We start from the raw sequence: 18,336 nt of genomic DNA, 5'->3' as shown, positions 1-18,336 counted from the left end.
ATTAATATAGGTGTACCACATCTAGAAGTTGTTTGATCCTGCATAAAAAAAAATTGAGAGCCACAGATCCTGCTAAATATAGTTTAGGACCTGAAAAACCCACTTTTTTAGATATTTTGACTGTATGTTTTCCCAAGAGGGATTATTTCAATTTCCTTCAATTTATATTTTACGGGAAAGTGCTAATATTCATTCAGAAACTTTCCCATTGAATGGGAAAATTGTCTCAGACTTTTGGACCCAACTGTATATAATAAAATCGAAGATGTAATAATATTCCTTCATCATTTAAAACTTTTTTGAAAATTAAATTTTTCATAATTTTCACTGGCTATAATATTGTATTCACCTGTTTTATTTCATAAATAATGAAATAAAACCCAATTCCTGTAAGTTAGCATAATGGCCATTCCTAGTGGCCTCATTCTGTGTTTACTTTCCATCAGACTCAGAGGCAAGAGATTGAAATGATTCATGGAAAATCATGTTTATCTGGAGATCTGTAGAAGGCTCGCGCTGATTGCCCCGATTTTTCGCTGTTTTGGGCGAGTCCTCGCTTACCCAAATCTCTATAATAGAGGTGGCGATTCCAATGTTAGCACAACCAATTTAGATGCAATGGCTACATTTACAGGAAATACACCTGGTTGAAAAATAACGGAATTATCTTTTAACCAAGGAAAATTTAGTGCTTTATTCCACAACAGATAAAGTGAAGGCAGATGCTACTAGCACCCAGGTGTAAGTAGCCAACAATGCTATTGGCACCTGGGTTGGAATAGCCAATGTGGCTCTTTACACCCAAGTGTTTATACCATGGCAGAGACAAGGACCCAGGTGTCTGTAGCCAACAATGCTGTTTGCACCTGGGCACACATTAGTTACTGTATGTGTATATGTATTGTATGTATATTTTAGAAACCGCATCAGTCCCAATCTGCTGCACCACATAAAGAACAACATTATTCATCCTCAAGGGGGAAATTCTGGTGTTCAGCAGCAAAATACGCCACAAACATTAAGAAAAATAAAAAATTAAACAAAGTTTCCATAAAAGCACAAAACAGTGGAGTACACTTAACATATCTTGGGAGGGAGGACATATGGAGATTATTCTAGGTTCTCCTGGACCACTTCAATGAGTCACGTGGGAGAAGTCTTGGTAAAAAGGCTTTCTAACATGTGGTTAATGTTGTGACAGGGTCTATTTGATCCCAAACATGATCTCTTCCTAAGCCTAACAAAGTAGTTTTGTTACCAAAACCTAACCAAGTGGTTTCAATGCCTGAACTTAACCAAACTGCTGCTGAAAACGTAATATAATAAAAAAAATCAAACAAACAAAGCAAAGCAAAAAAACCAAAAAAAACAAAACCCAAAAACTGAAGATAATAAGTAAACTAAGTCTCAGAATAAGTCAGTTAGTCTAATTCTGGTTTCAAACGGTACTCACATCCCTGCCTCCTGGGTGAATGTCCTGGGCTTGACCCATTCATCCACCATGACGTCTTCCCTCTTTGGACTTTGCTACTATTCATACTACCTCACCTGACTCCTGACGCCACCCGGTGTATGGTGCTTATTAAACGGCACATTGCACATTTGTGCCATCCTGTACTCCAGTTTTGAATGAAAACATGCCTGGTGAAGGCGAAAGAAGAAGGCTCTTAGTGAGTCATCGGCATTCCATAGGGCAGCCATGCATGCAACACAGTGTTTATGTTTTTTTGTGGAGCTGGGTGGCAGGGAGTGAAGGAGCCGGAAGTAAATAGCTGAATAGCTGCCGTGTGTCTATTCCCCCCTGGGTGCAAATAAACACTGTAAAGTAAAAAAGGGGCCACTCTGTTATCCCACATGGATATAGTACCAGTTAAACGGCGGAGACATAAAGTGGGTACTCCAGCAAGGCACAAAACGAGAGATCAAGATTGTGAACTACTTTGTGAAAAATACCTGTCCACAAAGCATGATTTATGAACATTTTTTTGAACTATTGAATATTGCTGATTGTCTATATTATGATTTGGATAATTCTTTTTGAAATTTAATTTCAGATCATTTTCCTTTTATTTCTATACATTGTTTCGGGCTCTCAGTCTGTTGAAAACAAACCTCCTTGATTATAATCAACGTGATTTGGAGTGGCGCAGATCATAGTCAAGTCCACACTGCTCAGTGCATTGGGGACATGCCAAACCCACTTGTCTGTTACTTTCAGTAAATAAATATCTTTTTAACGGAATTCACTTTTCTGGGCATCTTGAGGATCAGACGATCATCATGTTTTCCCTGCATAATAGTGTGTTATTTTATCTGTCATGACAATAAATTTAATAAATCCACCACAATAGTGCCATAAATAAAATGAAAGTAGAGTTAAAAATGTCATCTAGTATATTGCATATTTTTTTAAATTTTTGATATTATTTTTAATTTAAATTTTATAAAGTTTAATTCAGTTAGATTTTACTATTTTACATTAAAAAATAATTGTTGACAATTTGGGAACGAAATAGTTGCCTGTTTAATATTGATACTGCGACACAAATGTGATGCTGGTAAGGATCCATAAATAAATTAGGAAGTTTTGGGTTGCCCTGACACCTCAACTGGCAGAGCACGTATCACATAGCAAGTCCTTACCCTAGCACTGTAGGTTCGAATCCAGCACAGGCCCTTTAACAAAAAAAAAAGAAACCCGAACAATCACCATCACAGCATATTGGTTATGGCCACACAAATGCAGAACTCCAGGTGAGACTTGTCAAAAATCATTGATCTACAATTTTTCATGGAACTGTGTGAACTGTTTTCATTGTGTCAGTCACCAACATGCTTGCTGATGTACACTGCATTAGAAACTGTGCTGAATAATAAAGCAAAACCAAGAGTTTAATGTGGACATACACAGAGCTTTTGGTGGTTATTTTACAACAGAGTGGTGCATGTTGCACTAAATTTAACCTGTGGATCTGCCATGCGTAATTGTAGCTTGACAATAATATAAGTTATATGTTCTATTACGGCAAAGTTCTGGCACACATGCTCATGTTAAGACATTTAACTTTTGAGAACTTTTGGTTATTTTGTTAAATGATAAAAAGGAAAATCGCGTTTCAAGTGTCAAAAAAGTACCAGTTTGGTGATACCCAGTCACTAGTTATCAGTAGATGTTAAAACACATGCAAACCAATAGACCAGAAAAGCAAAGCCTTTTCTGTAAGGCAACAGAACAAGTCACTTGATATTTTAGACCAACTACACACACACAGTAGGCTGCTGGAGGGTGAAGAATTTAGCTTAGCTAGCAAGCTGGTGAAGTCATTAACCCATGAACTGCTTTGTTTTCTCCACAAATGGGTTATTTTGTTTACACTAACCTGCTAAAATTGATTGAAGATCCAAATATAGAGGCAAGTTAAAGTACCAGTCTTAAACAATCACTTACTCAACACATATACACACTCAACCCGAAAGCCACTCTACAGCACATGTTCAGTGGCACTCAGCGTATCTGCAGTTTCCATTTTAGCAAACAGGGCAGTGAATAGTTCTGTTTTATCTACTATTCCTCAGCTGACCTAAGCCCTGGGGCTTCTGTCAGCCAGAGAGAATAGACTGTGTACCAGGCTCTTTTTTCACTACAGTATCCTATCACTGCTGTGTGTGGCTGTGTACATAAGTATATGCTGTCTTATGGCATTGTAATAATTGACTAATAATGTAATTACCTGTCAAAATGCAAAATACCACTCTAAATGAGTCAAAGTTTAATACCTTGAAATACATTGCTACTTTTGAAATACATCATGTCAACTTATTAATCTATTAGAACAGGTCATACATAGATATAAATATAAATGATATAATTGACCAACACAAACCCTAGTCTCCCATCTTTTGAATGTTACCAGCTGATTAATTCTGTTTATTTGCCTGAAAAACTGCATGATGTTAGCAATTGGTTAGACCAAGGAGATGGTTGGACTTCCAGTATTGATAAATGTAACTTCTCAAGGCAGACTTTGGAATGTTAAAAAACTAATTTTCATTTTCATATACTGTATGGCAACATCTCCAGCTCATACATTTCTACTAGGAGGTTCTTCAGCTATTTGGTATTGTGCTTCCATAAAATTGGGGAACTAACAAAGGAGGCCAACATATCCTGATTTCAATCCTTAGTATTAGTCAAGTGGATCCTATAATTCTGACTACACAGCTGAATATCATATTTTATTTGCCATAGTTGACTTCATCAGGGCTTTTTTCTCAGCCTTAACAAAGCTCCTCCAGAGCCAGGGTGGACTGTTTTGTGTAAAATTGGAGGAGTTCCTCATTCACACAAATCTTTCAAAATAATTTGAGTCATATCATGATCAAGTTTGAATGACATTTGAAAAGAAATGTCTCATTTTATTTAAGCTTGGTGAGCGACGGCTGTGTGTAAGTACCCACTGAAATACTGTAAGATGACTTGACTTTTAACCAACAGCAGGGGGACACTTCGTCTGAATTCATTATGAAGTTCAGTATGTTCAGAAACTGCACACGGATGGCTATTGACACACATTATCCCTAGTCACCAGTAAAATCAATGGAGCCAAACATAGTTTCAGCCACTCATTTCGCTGAGAGTTTTAGTCAATGACTTGCTTCCAAATCTCATTGCCTCTGTTTGGTTTTTGAGGCTGTCACTGGCCTGTACATTATAGCTGTGATCCCTTGCCCTTGACCAAGCTTGGGGTCAGATGGACTGGGTTCCTAGTAGTTGTGTAGAAGGCATTGTCCATGGTTTGGCTTGCCCATGCACACCACAGGGATTATTGCAGCCCTGAATTAGCATGCTTGGCTGATACAGGACATGACTGCGAAGCTGATAGCTGTTTAGTCTGTTTATCATGTTGTGTGATGAGTGTTTCTTATTCACTGTTCTTATCTGGTGGATCTAAATGCTGTTGGAGCTCAATAAGTCCTTCAACATAATGTCTAGTTAGATACTGATTTCCTCTAGGAAGGCTAATTTGTTAAATCACTTTATGTGGGATTTATAGTCAAAACTAAACAGTTCTACAATCTGTATACATAAAGTCCATACCTCAAATTTAACTGCAAGTAGTCATAAAGTACCTTAAAGAACTACACACTAAATGTAATGCTTGGTGATATTTAGTGGTTAGGGTATAGTTTGGGGTGTTTGTTGTGGGTCTTTGTGGTATTGTATGTGTGTCATGTTAGCCTTTGCGATACACTGTTCTGTCAGTCTCTGTCTGATATTTTGTATCACCTTTTTTTGTAGCTAAATGGCTTTGTCTTAGTGGTACTCTGTTGATTATAGTTTATAGCAGTTAGTGGGATTTGCTTCTGTTCTAAAGTTTTTTCTTCTGAATGAAATCATTGCTTTAGAACAGCTGTATACTCTAAACTCCTTACAGCACCATCTTACAGGTTGTACATGTCTGAGTTATGAAAACTTCTTTGATTGTTTCATTTGTGTAATTGTTTGGCCAGAAGATGTAAAACTATTACTAGTAAATAACAAGAAAAATAGATAAAAGAAGTCTAAAAAAAATTAGTCCCTTGGAGAGACTGCACAAATGTGAGGAATTTTGAAGTCCCAACCTTACCCCACCTTGACTGACCACTCTTGCTCTGACATATACACAACTGAATATATGGATGTGGACTTGTAGTACGTATAAACTGATCATGACAAAAGATGAAAGATGATAACTCTGACACTTAGATGGAAACAATGTGAGATGTTCTTTTTTGTCTATGTAAGAGTTAAACTGACTTGAGTTGGATATTTTTTAATGTACTGGTCCAGAAGTGTGGCCCATAAGTTTTCTCCGGGCCCGTGATGATAATGGCGAGCCTTGTCTGGCTGTTTTTTTTAATTCCTGCTATTTGTCTAAAATGTTTTATCTCAAGGAGACAAATGTTAACTGAGTTGCAGTTATGCACTAACAGGTCTGGCTGTTAGGCAAGTTTCTTCAGCTCTGCCTCAATCTCTTTGACTCTGTGTGTGTGTGTGTGTGTGTGTGTGTGTGTGTGTGTGTGTGTGTGTGTGTGTGTGTGTGTGTGTGTGTGTGTGTGTGTGTTTTCAGTGGTATCTCAAACTCCGCATGTTTGGAGTTTCAACAGTAATGGATTTAGAGCCATCATGTGTGCTTGCAGTGTCCTTATATCTCCCAGGGACTGTAGACAAGTGTATGCGTGTGTAAAGTTATCTTCTATTAATATCATTAGTACAGACAAAGACATCATGCACCCTGTTCGACCTTTATCTGCCACTCTGTACCACAACTGAGACGGGAAGGAGCTCGCTCAGATATGACGGACACTCACACACACACACACAAACAGACAAACATACACACACGCACACACACATACACATTTAACTTAGCTGTTCAGATTTAATTATTTTCTGTTTCAGTTGTCTGTTTCAGTTGTCATGTTTATTAATGTTTTGAGATTTATTGTGTTAATGATTATCTTGTGTTTTAATTTGCTCCAAGTATTTTTTTTGCTATTGTTGATAAAACCATCAGACTGGCAGCAGATTGAGGTGGCGCCAGAAACAGACATGGTTCTGAAGCATCTATTCTCAGCGCAAAGTTTAATGCACATTTTTCACCAAAATATCAACAAGCTGCTCTGCGCTGATTGATTTGAATGAACTTCCCACCTGTTTGTGCCCCTCCTTCCACCTGGGCACCTTGTGCTCTGTGCCTGCTACCAAAATATCACACAGACGGGCAATGTCGAATTTCAAGGTCAGAAAACTACAAAACATTCAGAGCGCTGCTTGTCTTGGTTGTTGTGCTGCAATGAAAACTTTCAGTACTTGGTGCTGCAGATTAAAGAGGTAATACCCTAACCAAGAGCTATGTTTCCATGCTAAGAAATCACGGTGGTTTTCAATTTTGAGACACACATAGTGCATGGCACACAGCAGTGTGAGTCCATCAAAATTAAACACCTTGCACAACTCTTCTCTAGTCATCCTTCATCAGGGTGGTATTGTGTAAAAAAAAAAAAAAAAAAAAAAAAATATATATATATATATATTTTTTTTTTTTATGTTTTAAACATGATTGTAATGTTGATTTGGATACCTTGTATTTATGTTGACTTATACATCCTTGGATAATGACTGATTTTTTATAAAGAAACTGGAAACAACATTAACTACTAACCCAATGAAGGCATGATAACTGAAAACATTGGTCGATTAAAACACGGTTTATTTGAAAGAAGTTATACAACATGTTTAATTTTGTTGAACAAATCATGTTTGTACCACTGTTGATGTCACAAAACTTGTCTTTCTTTTATCACGCACTTCATATCTCACAAACTGAGGTGACTACTCACCATATAGAAGTGAGCTGTGACTTCCATAGGGTCTTAAAAGGAACGGTGCAATTCATTTTCCTCCTCTTACACAAACAGATGAGCAGGCCTGTATCAGTTTCATCTGAGAGTATCCTGTACAGAGTTGAGTCTGGGACATGTTTAGTCTAGTCTAGGAGGGAGAATGAAACTGCCAGCCTAGCTCTGTCAAAAGTGGAAAAGAAATCCCTCTTACAGTCCAAAATCTGTTTTATTTACTTTATGAATCTTGCTTGTTTATCATGTGTAGAAATGTAATTGTAAAACCACCACATTGTGGTTTTAGGAACAGGTATTGTTGGAGTTATTTTTTGCTGGACTGCAACAGCGGGGCCAGCCCTATAAACGCGAATATTCGTGACTGACTGACTTAGTGACTGAGTGAGTGATAAAGTTACACCGTTGGTCAGTGGAATGCCGTGTGACTGAGTGCTGAAGTTACACTATTGGTTGGCTGGCTGAATGCTAGAGTTTCCCCTTTGGCTGCTGCTACTTTTGCGTCATCAGGGGGGTGTTGACAGACAGTGTTGCAAACTTAATGCCTTTGTTGCTAGATTTATCAACTTTTCAGACCCCTATGGCGACTTTAAAAAAAAAAAAAAAAAAAAGCACCCAACGACAAATCTGTCGACACTTTGGACAAACCTTAGTTACTTTCTGTAGAACAGAGTCGCCAGTATTGCCTCGCAAGCGCGTCGTCGGGCTTTCCCCTTTGCGGGCACACCTCTGTATGTGTCTCGTTCACTTGACTGCACGGCAGCTGTCACAGACATGAATAGGCTTGTAATTTCCTCTCTAAGTGATCGTTTTGCAAGTATATATATCTGTGATCACACTACAGCTTTTTTCTTTAACTGTGTATGGTGATTTTGTGAGACAATGTTGCAGTTATAAAATCAGGATATTAGCAGTGCAGAACAGCAGCTTGGAAGTGACTGCTGTTCAACACGTAGTCTTAATGGGCCGTGTTTCAGGCACTACTTCCTACTTTTTCCGTTGTCTGACAACAGAAATAGAAAAACAGGTAAATGAGAACAGCTTTCTTGGGAATTCGGCTGTATTAAGTTACCGTATATGTGAGCACAGAGAGTAGGAGATGCAAACAGATAAAGGGCTATCCAGCCACATACTAGGATTTGACCTAGTCTTGATTCAACAGCAGGTGTTCTGACTGCACGCAACAGTCCTTATAGTTGGACTGCCAGGTCTGACCTCTGCCCTAACTTGGAAGTAAGGCTAGGAAGTGTGAGGCTTGACTGTTCGCCTCGTACAACCAGCCACTGGTGTGCATGATGAAAAGTATCTGATGCTGTGGCATCTCAGGTATTTATGTTGTGAATGGCTACAAATGGGCTGCATATTGTGGAGTGGAGAGGGGTGTGTGTATATAGCGTTGCGGTTGGCATGCCAGTAATTGTGCTCATTTTATTTTCCTAATAAGCTTAACCCAATTTTTATTTTTTAGAGGGAGCTGGAGCTCATTGATGTCTGGATGAGAAGGTCCAAGGACTAAAACACTTTAGAAATGAGGTGAAGGAGAAAAAACAATGTGGGGGATGGGTGTTTATTAAACTGAGCAATGGCAGTCAGTCAGCTCAGGGACTGAATTACGTAATGTGTCCTTCACAAACATACACAATCCTGATAACATGAATGGAAATGAAATCAGCCTCTTGGTAGGAAAAATGATCAATTGGACTGTGGCATCATTTTTGTGTGTGTATGCATGTGTGTGTACGCGTGCATGTGCGGGGGATTTACCACTAACATTGTCACCATCTGTTTACAGCAAAGGATATTAGAGTGCATTCTTCTGGTTGCATTAGTGGAATGTGACATGCCATTGAGGGAATGTAAATTTGAATTAGTGCCTGAAGGTCTGTAGCCTGAAGGAGATGGACTCTGTGTGTCAATGCCCATGAGGACAAGAGCTGTAGGCTGTTGTCGAACTATTTATCTGCAAACAGAGAATATGTGCTGGTCAAGATTAAAATGTGCACTCATCTAATTAGACATGATGTTAGGAAGTAGGAAGTGAGGCTACAGTGGACAGGAGTATCTATCTCAAAGCCATTGACTTGCCCTCTCTGCCAATAATAAAGTCCTTATTAAACTGAGGTATGGAGTTTGGACATACACCTGAAATCTTGTTTGCATAGGCTACACACAAGGAAAAAAGATGAATGATAATTTTTTGTTGGCTTTTAAAAGGAAATGGCGTGGGTTTTTTGTTTTAATCTTGAAATGGGTAGCAAAAAACTGAAGCCAAACAGCTAAACAAGTCAATCCTGTTATTTTTCTCAGCTGTGTGCACGCACAGCCTGAACTGCAGCGAGAATGCAGAGTCAAAGGAAAAGTTATTAAAGTATTTTTGAAACTGAAAAGTAAGGTAGATTTTAAGGAAGTTGAAAATAATGTAGGTAGAGCACTGTTAATCAGAGATAATAACCTTAACTGTCAGATTTACCAGTGATGACGGGTTGTCTGTGGCCTGTTATGAATATAGGACCAACTAAGTGCATAGACTCACATAAATAGCATTTCCTGAATTAAACCCCAAAGGTGAGATCTTTTGTTGTCCATACTGTTTTTAAGCATTGGAGATTAAACGCTTATCCTGTGATGTTCTACAGTGCAGATTTGCCCAAGCTGTAGTTTTATGAGTAGTTTAAAAGGAGACAATAACACTCATGTGTACCTACTTGACTCTTTTGTTTGAAAATGTTCATGCTGTACATTGACATCTAGTGGCAACGGTCGTCAAAGCAGCTTCATGAGTAATTTAATACCTGCCAGATCATTATTGAATGACTCAAGGTAAACGAGTATAGTGACCAACTGTGGATGTCTTTCCAAACACAGCCTATCAATGTTTAGTGAATCAGTTATTCTCACCTTCATCAGTGATGGAATGGACTAAAAAGGCAGCATCATGATCTTACACAAGTCCATACTAGAGGTGATTGTGTACACTTCACAAAGTAATAGTTGTGTGTATGCGGAATTGCTTTAGGAAGGAAGTCTTCTGGGAATAACTATATTAGTTATTATTATATTATTATTACTATATTACTAATGCCACTATTTTACAGTGACACATCACACATAGGCTACAGACAAGGAAAAACTCTTCATTCCCCTCAAAAAAGTGGTAATATTTGATGTGTAACTTTTTATCATTGAAGCTGATGCTTCCTCAGGTTATCTCTGTTGTTGCTTGGTTTTTTTGTTTTCCAGATTGAATGAAATCATTGTATGAACAGATGATACACAGACTGAGTCTCCTCATTCTCTAGAGTAACATTTACACTATGCAACAACCTGTATAGCCTTTCTACGTGTTGAATAACTTGGAGATAAAACCAACAGGATATCTGGTTAGCTGGTTTGTTGTCAAAGTTTTAGCCTCCAGATTGCTGTGGTCCTCTCAGCTGATCTGACTTTAAGCCAGCCCTTGTATACTTGCACACGTGACACACTTCCTTGCCATTCATATCACTTGGAGACCTCCCCAACTACCCTCCCACACTCCATTCATGTCATAGCACACTTTGTTTGCACTCTACCTATATCACTACGGTGTTCACTCCCTAGAATATTATGGCAGCTGCTGCGAAATAATGGAGGCTTTGTGTGGTTGCAGGATTCCAAAAGGATGTGGAGATTTCCCTGGTCCTCTAGCTCCATCTTGAGGTTTAAGTGCAGAGGTAGTGGGAAACAAATGGACAGTCTATTGCGTGTTTGGAGGGATTTGGTGTGCTTACGTAGTGACAGATTGAGCAAGCCTCACAGTGTTTACTGTGTAAGAAGAGAGAGAGGAAGAGAGGAGAGTAGAGAGGAAGTAGATTTTTTCAGGTCATTATTATTCATTATTCATTATTTCAAGTCAGAGTTGACTTTTTCAGTATTTAACCATGCCATAGGCACTGTGAGTGTGTCAACAGTGGAGGGATAAATGAAATACATTGAAAGTTTTTACAGGTACATTCATTATGACTCTTATTTGGGTAGTAACCTCTTTGCAAATAGCTCTACAAAAACTTCTCATCACAAGGTTCTCATAGTTGACTTTCCAAAACTTTCAGCCACATTTCATGGCCTTCATCACTTGTTAAGTAAATTTCCGTGACAAATGCGAAAACTCCATCCACTGATGAAGGCCAACAAATAATTGTGCCTTATGATAAGATGTTTTGTGTAACAGCTGTTTACAACGTCAAGAATAAATTCTCTAGCTCAGTTTTGCAAGTAGATTGATATACTGCAAAGTGGGGGTCTCCAGCTTTCAGTCTGGGTGAAAGACAATTTACATTTAGGAATTATTGTTACATCTGATTGGTTTTTTACCTTAGTCTTCATTTAATTTTCCTGCAACACGGCAAAATCAGAGCATAAACATAATTTCACATTTAACATTTAGCATGATGCACCTAGAGCTGTACAATTAGAGGTAAAATGTAAATGACGATTTTTTAAAAAATCAGAATTGATATCACAATTCTTTCATGATTCTGGAGCAACATATTCTCTCTTTATTATTATATATCCGTTACATATTTTCTTCAGGAAGACGGAAAAAAAATATGAGTCTCACATTTCAGTATTGATTATATCAGCTTTTACAGCCAAGTTACCCGCTTCTCAAAATACAAACGACAAATGTGCTGTATGATCTAACATGACAATGCAGACCAAGGACATTGTAAACCTTGATCATAATCCTTTTTCGGTAGCCAACTGCTGAATAAATCAACCTTTTGAGGCAACTGTTGAATAAATCAACCTTTTGAGGCTTCAAACAAGGACAGAGGCGTGTTTACTAATTCCTCCCCCAGACTACACATACTGTGTTTCAACCAACAACATGCTGACAGTAAAACATGACTGACAAACTGTTTATAAGTTGCACACAGCAGCTGCACATCATAATCTACCTGACTCATTTTGCTTTTTATTTCACCATGACACACACACTAGATTTGTTTTCACATCTTCCCTGTCTTCATTTGTACACATCATCATGTGGTGAAACATAGTTCTGACATTTGTTGTAACGGATCAGTGAGAAAAGGGAGTGCCTGGTTTGATGCAGGGGATTTTGCTGCTAATGCAAACATGGCAGAATTGTTGTCATGTAAAAATGAGATTGAAGAGGGGTGTGAATCGAGATTGTGCACTTAATTCCCCCTTTTTGTTGGATCCTCCGTGTATCCAACTTGTGGTTGCTTTGTAATTGCAACCTGAAAATTGGAAAATTGAATATTTCAGCAAGCACTTAAAGATAGGGTTAGTCCTGCTGTGGTACCTGTTCATTGCTGCAAGAACCTGAATTTCTTTAATTGAGATGGATGAGTGTAAAACTGATAGTTTGAAGCCATCTGAACATATCTTTTATCTGTAATGCATCTTTGTTTACTAAGAGGAGAATATACTCGACTGTGAGGTTTTCATCAAGTGAATTATTATTTTTTTAAAAGTAGTTAAGTTTTGAGAGGCAGCATCATGAGAAAGAAAAGAATGAGCTGTTTTCATTCATTGCCAACAGTGAGGGACGCCTGTGTATTGTTACTGGCGACATGTTACACTCTGCTTCTGCTTTTATTTGTGCTGCCTTCTTCCTCTCTGATGCCCAGAACAGTTTCACACAGGAAGACACTGCAACGTACAACACACTCAAATATATAAGATGTTATAGTCTTATTTACTTACTGGGACGGATCGTGGAAAAGCAGAGAGAGAGAGCAGAGCTGATGAAACAGGGCAGAGAAGGTTATGGTTAGATTTGAGGCTCAGACAGCTGAGGTACTGTACGTGGGATTAAACCTGCAAATGATGGTTGGACAAAGCGTAAAGGTATGTTACCGGTAGATCGGACAAAGCGTCGCAACTCTAGTTTGTGTAGATATTCTTGAACAAGTAAAGCTCAAAGTTTTTAATAACTACTGTTTTAATTAAATCAGTGAACAGCAGCTGAAATCTCTCCTTGTTGCTTAACAGTGCTACCAGAGTGATAGGTTTTTTGGCATTAGCTATCTGTTGTTGGAACTGTAATAGTGCAGCCTATTGATGGGGTTGCATCAAATGTGTATATATGTGTATATATACGTATGTGTGTGTGTGTGTGTGTGTGTGTGTGTGTGTGTGTGTGTGTGTGTGTGTGTGTGTGAGAGAGAGTATATATGTATAAACATGAAGTTTTCACACATGTTGAAACCGTTCCAACTTGTCATAATCTTAATTTGCACTGTCCAGGGCAAATTGGCTTTATTCATGTTTATGAAATCACACTGCCTCTAAAAATTTGCCTTGGGTTCAGTCTGAAAACCGCCGTAGTTATGGTTATTGACATTTTATAGATTCAAAAAATAATCCTTAGATTCGTCCTTTGGGTCAGTTACTGACGTATCCCCAAGAGTAGCATCAGCTCCATATCTAAACAAACACAGTATAAGATGAGCAGTTGTACACAGTATGTTCTCAGTTACATTAACAGACCCTTAGCTGTGTTTGCATACACCCATATACACACACAGAAACACGTTCACACACAGAAGCAGCTGAAATGACAGCAACTGCAGAAGCATGTGTTGAAGATTGCGGCTGCTGATTGCACTGTTTGGACTGTTGGTTGGGGGAGTTGATGGCAGACCTGTCCAGGTTGGAGAGCAGAGGTTCCTATTTTTAACCGCTCTCAACATGCTCATATCACAACAGCTGTCCCCACATCTCTTGTCCGTCCACTGTCAGGAATAGCTGTCCTAAAAGAGCCCTCCCCCTCTCCTCAGCTCTGCTGCTTCACTCTCTACTCTCTGTGTCTCAGGCTGCTTGCTCAGATTTCCTCAACTTTGGCCAGTTTTTCATTTGTTTGCTGACATCTCAGGGATACAGGAGTTGTGGATTTGCTTCCCTAACAGGTAGAACAATTTGTGATAGCGTTTTATGAGATGCAGGGTCTTTAGTGGAAAATGCATGACAATTGTGGGGCTTTGAGGCTACACAGCCGGTGGTGCTATTTTTAGACCAGAGTTAGCTGAGGGGGGCAACTTGAGTGGTTTTTCCAACTGAAAATAACATTTTACAATAGCAGCTTTTGTGCTATTGTGAGAATTAGCCTTTTCATACTATTTAAATGTGGAATTGTGTGGAACGTAAATTCGGTTGGTTTGATAACTTTGTTTTTGATTCATGCGCAGTGAGAGCTCAGTTACTGGTGTATAAACTGGTGGGAGATCTAGTTGGCACAGAGATTTAGCACACTGTCATGGTGTTCCACTGGTTTTCAGTTCATCTTTAACATGTTGTGTCATTACTTAACGTACCCTGTTATGGTATTTACTGTATGTATGTTACTTTGACTTTGAAATGTAACATTTTAGGGTTTGTTTTCTTTTGGATCTTGTGTAACCTTCCTGTACATACTATTGGGGCTAGGAAGTAATTAATTATTATTGTTTATGGACTTTTAGCCCAAGTGTATCATGATGAATCTTGTCATTGCCATTCCACAAATATGTGTTGTTGAAATTTATTATTCCATTGGTTTAATTGTTTAATTGTTTTGATTGCATACATCTGCCTTATGTTGCCATACAGATGGCTGACAAATTAAAGGAAACCGTGACAAAATGAGTGGAGAAAGTGATGACAATGCTTCCATCCATAGGGCACAAGGGGTCCCTGAATAGTTTGATGAGTATGAAAATCATGTGAATCATATGCTATGGCCTTCGCATTCACGAGATCTCAACCCAGTTGAACAACTATGGGAGACTTTGGACCGACATGTTAGATAGCGCTCTCCACCACCATCATCAAAACACCAGATGGGTGAATATCTTATGGTAGAATGGTGATCCATCCTTCCAGTAAAGTTCCACAGACTTGTACTATCAATGCCGAAGCACGTTGAAGCCGTTGTGGCTGCACATGGTGGTCCAACACCTTACTAAGAAACTGTATATTGGCTTTTCCTGTAATTCGTCACTCATCTGTATATCAGTAGCTGAAAATATCTTAATTATTGGGATGATTATTTTACCTATATTGTCTTGCATTCCATTATTATTCAGACAAATTAACTGAATTCCGTCTTTTTAATTATTTATGGCCTATCGTGACTTACTACCTGGGGAGCTCATGTGATGTAGGAATTCACCTCAACATCTACATTTTGTGTATTCACGTGGAATCAAATAATAAAGTCTGACTTACTTAATTTACTGACTACATCCCAAAAAAAAAATCCAGATTCAATTGAAACATACTGTTTCATCTGAGATTAGTTATGAGCCTCCTGAATTTGCAGCCAGAATGCTATCAGAGTTGTCATTATTAAAAATGACAACTTAAGTAATAATAATTAATAATAATTAATTAATAATTCACAATGAAGTAACATTATCAGATGATCTCTATGTTGAGTGCATTGTTAGGAGACAAGGAAAATGTGCATTGACATTTAGGCATGTTTTAGGCAGTCTTATCCTGTGTAAATATTTTATGTAAAGTATAGACTTTAGTAAGGCCTTAATTCAGAAGAACTTGTGCTGCCAAGAGTTTGTCAAGGCTTTTAGTCATTGTGTAACCTGAAATCCAACTTATACAGAATAAATTTTTTAGGGAAATAAATACAACAAAATCCGCTCAAAACTGGAAACAATAGGTTTTCCTGGCTGCTGTACAAATACTGAATAGAACACAAAGGGTGTTATTCAGGTAATTAAAGTAAAGTTGTTGGAGATATTATAAATTCTGTCCAATGCAGATGCTTCTTTTAGTGTTTTAGCCTGAAGGAACTTTTAGTGAGCCTCTTATCTATTGTGTGTCGGGACGCTTTTTAGCTTCTAAGGCTTTTTGTGTTAAATGTTGACTCTACTCTGATATATACCATTTATGTGTGTTGTTGGCTAGTTCTTCCCTGTACGGTGATGTGATAAATGAGTCAGGAAGTTTGGTCTCACATCATACAATATCTTCCCAAATGGGTGACTGTGTTACAGACGTTATACTTTTACACTTCTATAACAGTCTTCAGTGTCTTCTCTGTGGTCATGTCCCTTTTTTGGGGTTACGTTTGAATGATGTTAAAATCTGTTGGAAATGGGTGTGTAATTTGTGTTATAATTGTTTTCATTTCTGTTGAGTGAGTTTAAATGAGTTTAAACTAATAAGAAGAAAATAAGTCATGCAAGTTCCTAACGAGAGACGGCAATGATAATTTTGAGAATTATGTATAATAGAATGTGCTTACATTCACTGTTTTCTGGGGAGAGAGTGAGTTATTCTGGATTGGTACATTGTATCAAATTATGACTTATTTCATCAAGTCTTGCTTATTTGTACAGCTTAGTATTAAAAGCAAGATTTCTGTCATGTGTGACTTTTGATGTATGACTTCAGCACCCGTCTGTATCGGTTTTAATTTTTCTTGTTGGCCTTTCTCTGAGGAAGTAATCTGGCCCAAAGCCCTACGGTACCACTATCTAATCCAAATATAATTCTGTTAGTCAGTGTGCTAATTCAGTGACCACTGATAAAACCCACTAACCCTGAGCCAGACTTGGACTCTGATAAAACCCAGTAACTCTGTGCCAGACATGCCACCTCATATATAACCATTGTGTATGCACCAGGATGGGTCAGTTGGCAGATTTTGGAAAGTCTGGGTCACTTTTCCCCAACGTTAACCCTGAATATCCTTATTTCATTTAATCTCAACCACATTAACTCAAATTGCGTCATTTTTTTTTATTTTATAGAAGTGGAGAATTGAGCATTGGTAGATTTCTAACAAAGTCTTCTAATACTGTGAATATTTCGCCTAATACAATATTAATGAATTTCAGCTTGCTTTTTTATACAAAATCGCTTCAGTGAACTAATGACTGTGCTGTCAGGGGCAAGAAGTACACAGAGCGCACTAGAGACAGCACAAGGCTGCCAGACACACTCAGCCACTTCACCCAACACCTCTGCACTACATGCGTGAGAAATACACCCACATGCTGGATTTTTGAGTTCAATAGTGTTCATTGTGTTTTTTAGATATTGAGTGTGTGATTTTAATCAGCTACAAATACCAAAAGGTGAGAGCATTTGCATTAACAACTGCTGCAGCCCTCGGCCTCAACAACTTTGTTTTGTTTGTAACACTGCCGCCATTCTCCACAGGCACAATATATACTTATCCATACTCATGAGGGATTTGCATTGGCCATTTACAGTTCACTGTGGGAGTGTTTTGGGCAGAATATGAGGCTCACCAAAGTGCACATATTTTCAAGTTGATTGCGATTTATAAGTGGATATTTGCAAGGAGGCTGCTTGTGCATAGTTTCATTTTTTGGGATGTGCCTTTTCTGTCTTTTGGGTGCTCATAAACATTGCTGATGCTCATCTTATCAAGCCAAAAACCTGTAGTCCAAGTCAGATTCTTGGAGAACGGTTTTATGTACAAATTTGTACTTTCCTTCTAGATTGAGAAGGGAAACTGTCGTCACCTTAAATTTGTGTAGGTTACATTGCACCATGGCTGAATAGAAGTTTGATGCAAGTTTACCATGAACATGTTCATACTAATGAAGATCAAGAACAAAGGATGAAAAGTAACTGTTTGTGTCTGGGCAGAGAGAAGGCTGCAATACTTAAGATTATGATCATGAAACTTGTCTCTAGACAGTTTAAAACAACCCTGTACGTTATTCTTAGGGGATGATGTTGGTCTGGTCACTGGCTACAAGTATGCATCACCCTCTGAGGGCATTTGGCATTATGTTAAAAAAAATAATAGGGTCATAATCAACTCACTAGTATTTTTGTTTACCCAACCACCAAACCTCCTTTTTGCAAGGTTCATGATGTGAGTGTGGGTGCTTTTGCAATTTGTGGTTTCATTTTCTCTAAACCCACTCTAATCTCCTGGCTCTGCCTACATAG

General features: G+C 38.3%; 1 protein-coding gene across 11 annotated transcripts in view; it reads left to right on the top strand.

The window, feature by feature from the left end:
- Positions 1-18,336, top strand: part of myo18ab (myosin XVIIIAb) — a 171,247-nt gene that overhangs the window by 25,013 nt on the left and 127,898 nt on the right. For 6 of the 11 annotated variants that reach the window (XM_040130483.1, XM_040130480.1, XM_040130478.1 and 3 more), the window contains exon 1: positions 14,206-14,315. The exons of 4 other annotated variants lie outside the window; for them this stretch is intronic. Coding sequence is in view for 1 of the 7 variants with exons in the window: in XM_040130484.1 (XP_039986418.1) it covers positions 13,174-13,254 (81 nt within the window). In the remaining 6 variants the exon portion in view is untranslated. Of the gene's footprint in view, positions 1-13,058; positions 13,255-14,205; positions 14,316-18,336 lie in introns of those variants that run through there. One more of the 11 variants, XM_040130484.1, reaches the window with a different exon arrangement.

This window comes from Xiphias gladius, chromosome 7 (genome assembly GCF_016859285.1).
Source record: "Xiphias gladius isolate SHS-SW01 ecotype Sanya breed wild chromosome 7, ASM1685928v1, whole genome shotgun sequence".
In the NCBI taxonomy this organism is placed as follows: domain Eukaryota; kingdom Metazoa; phylum Chordata; class Actinopteri; order Istiophoriformes; family Xiphiidae; genus Xiphias; species Xiphias gladius.
This window is presented reverse-complemented; position numbering and strand designations above follow the sequence as displayed.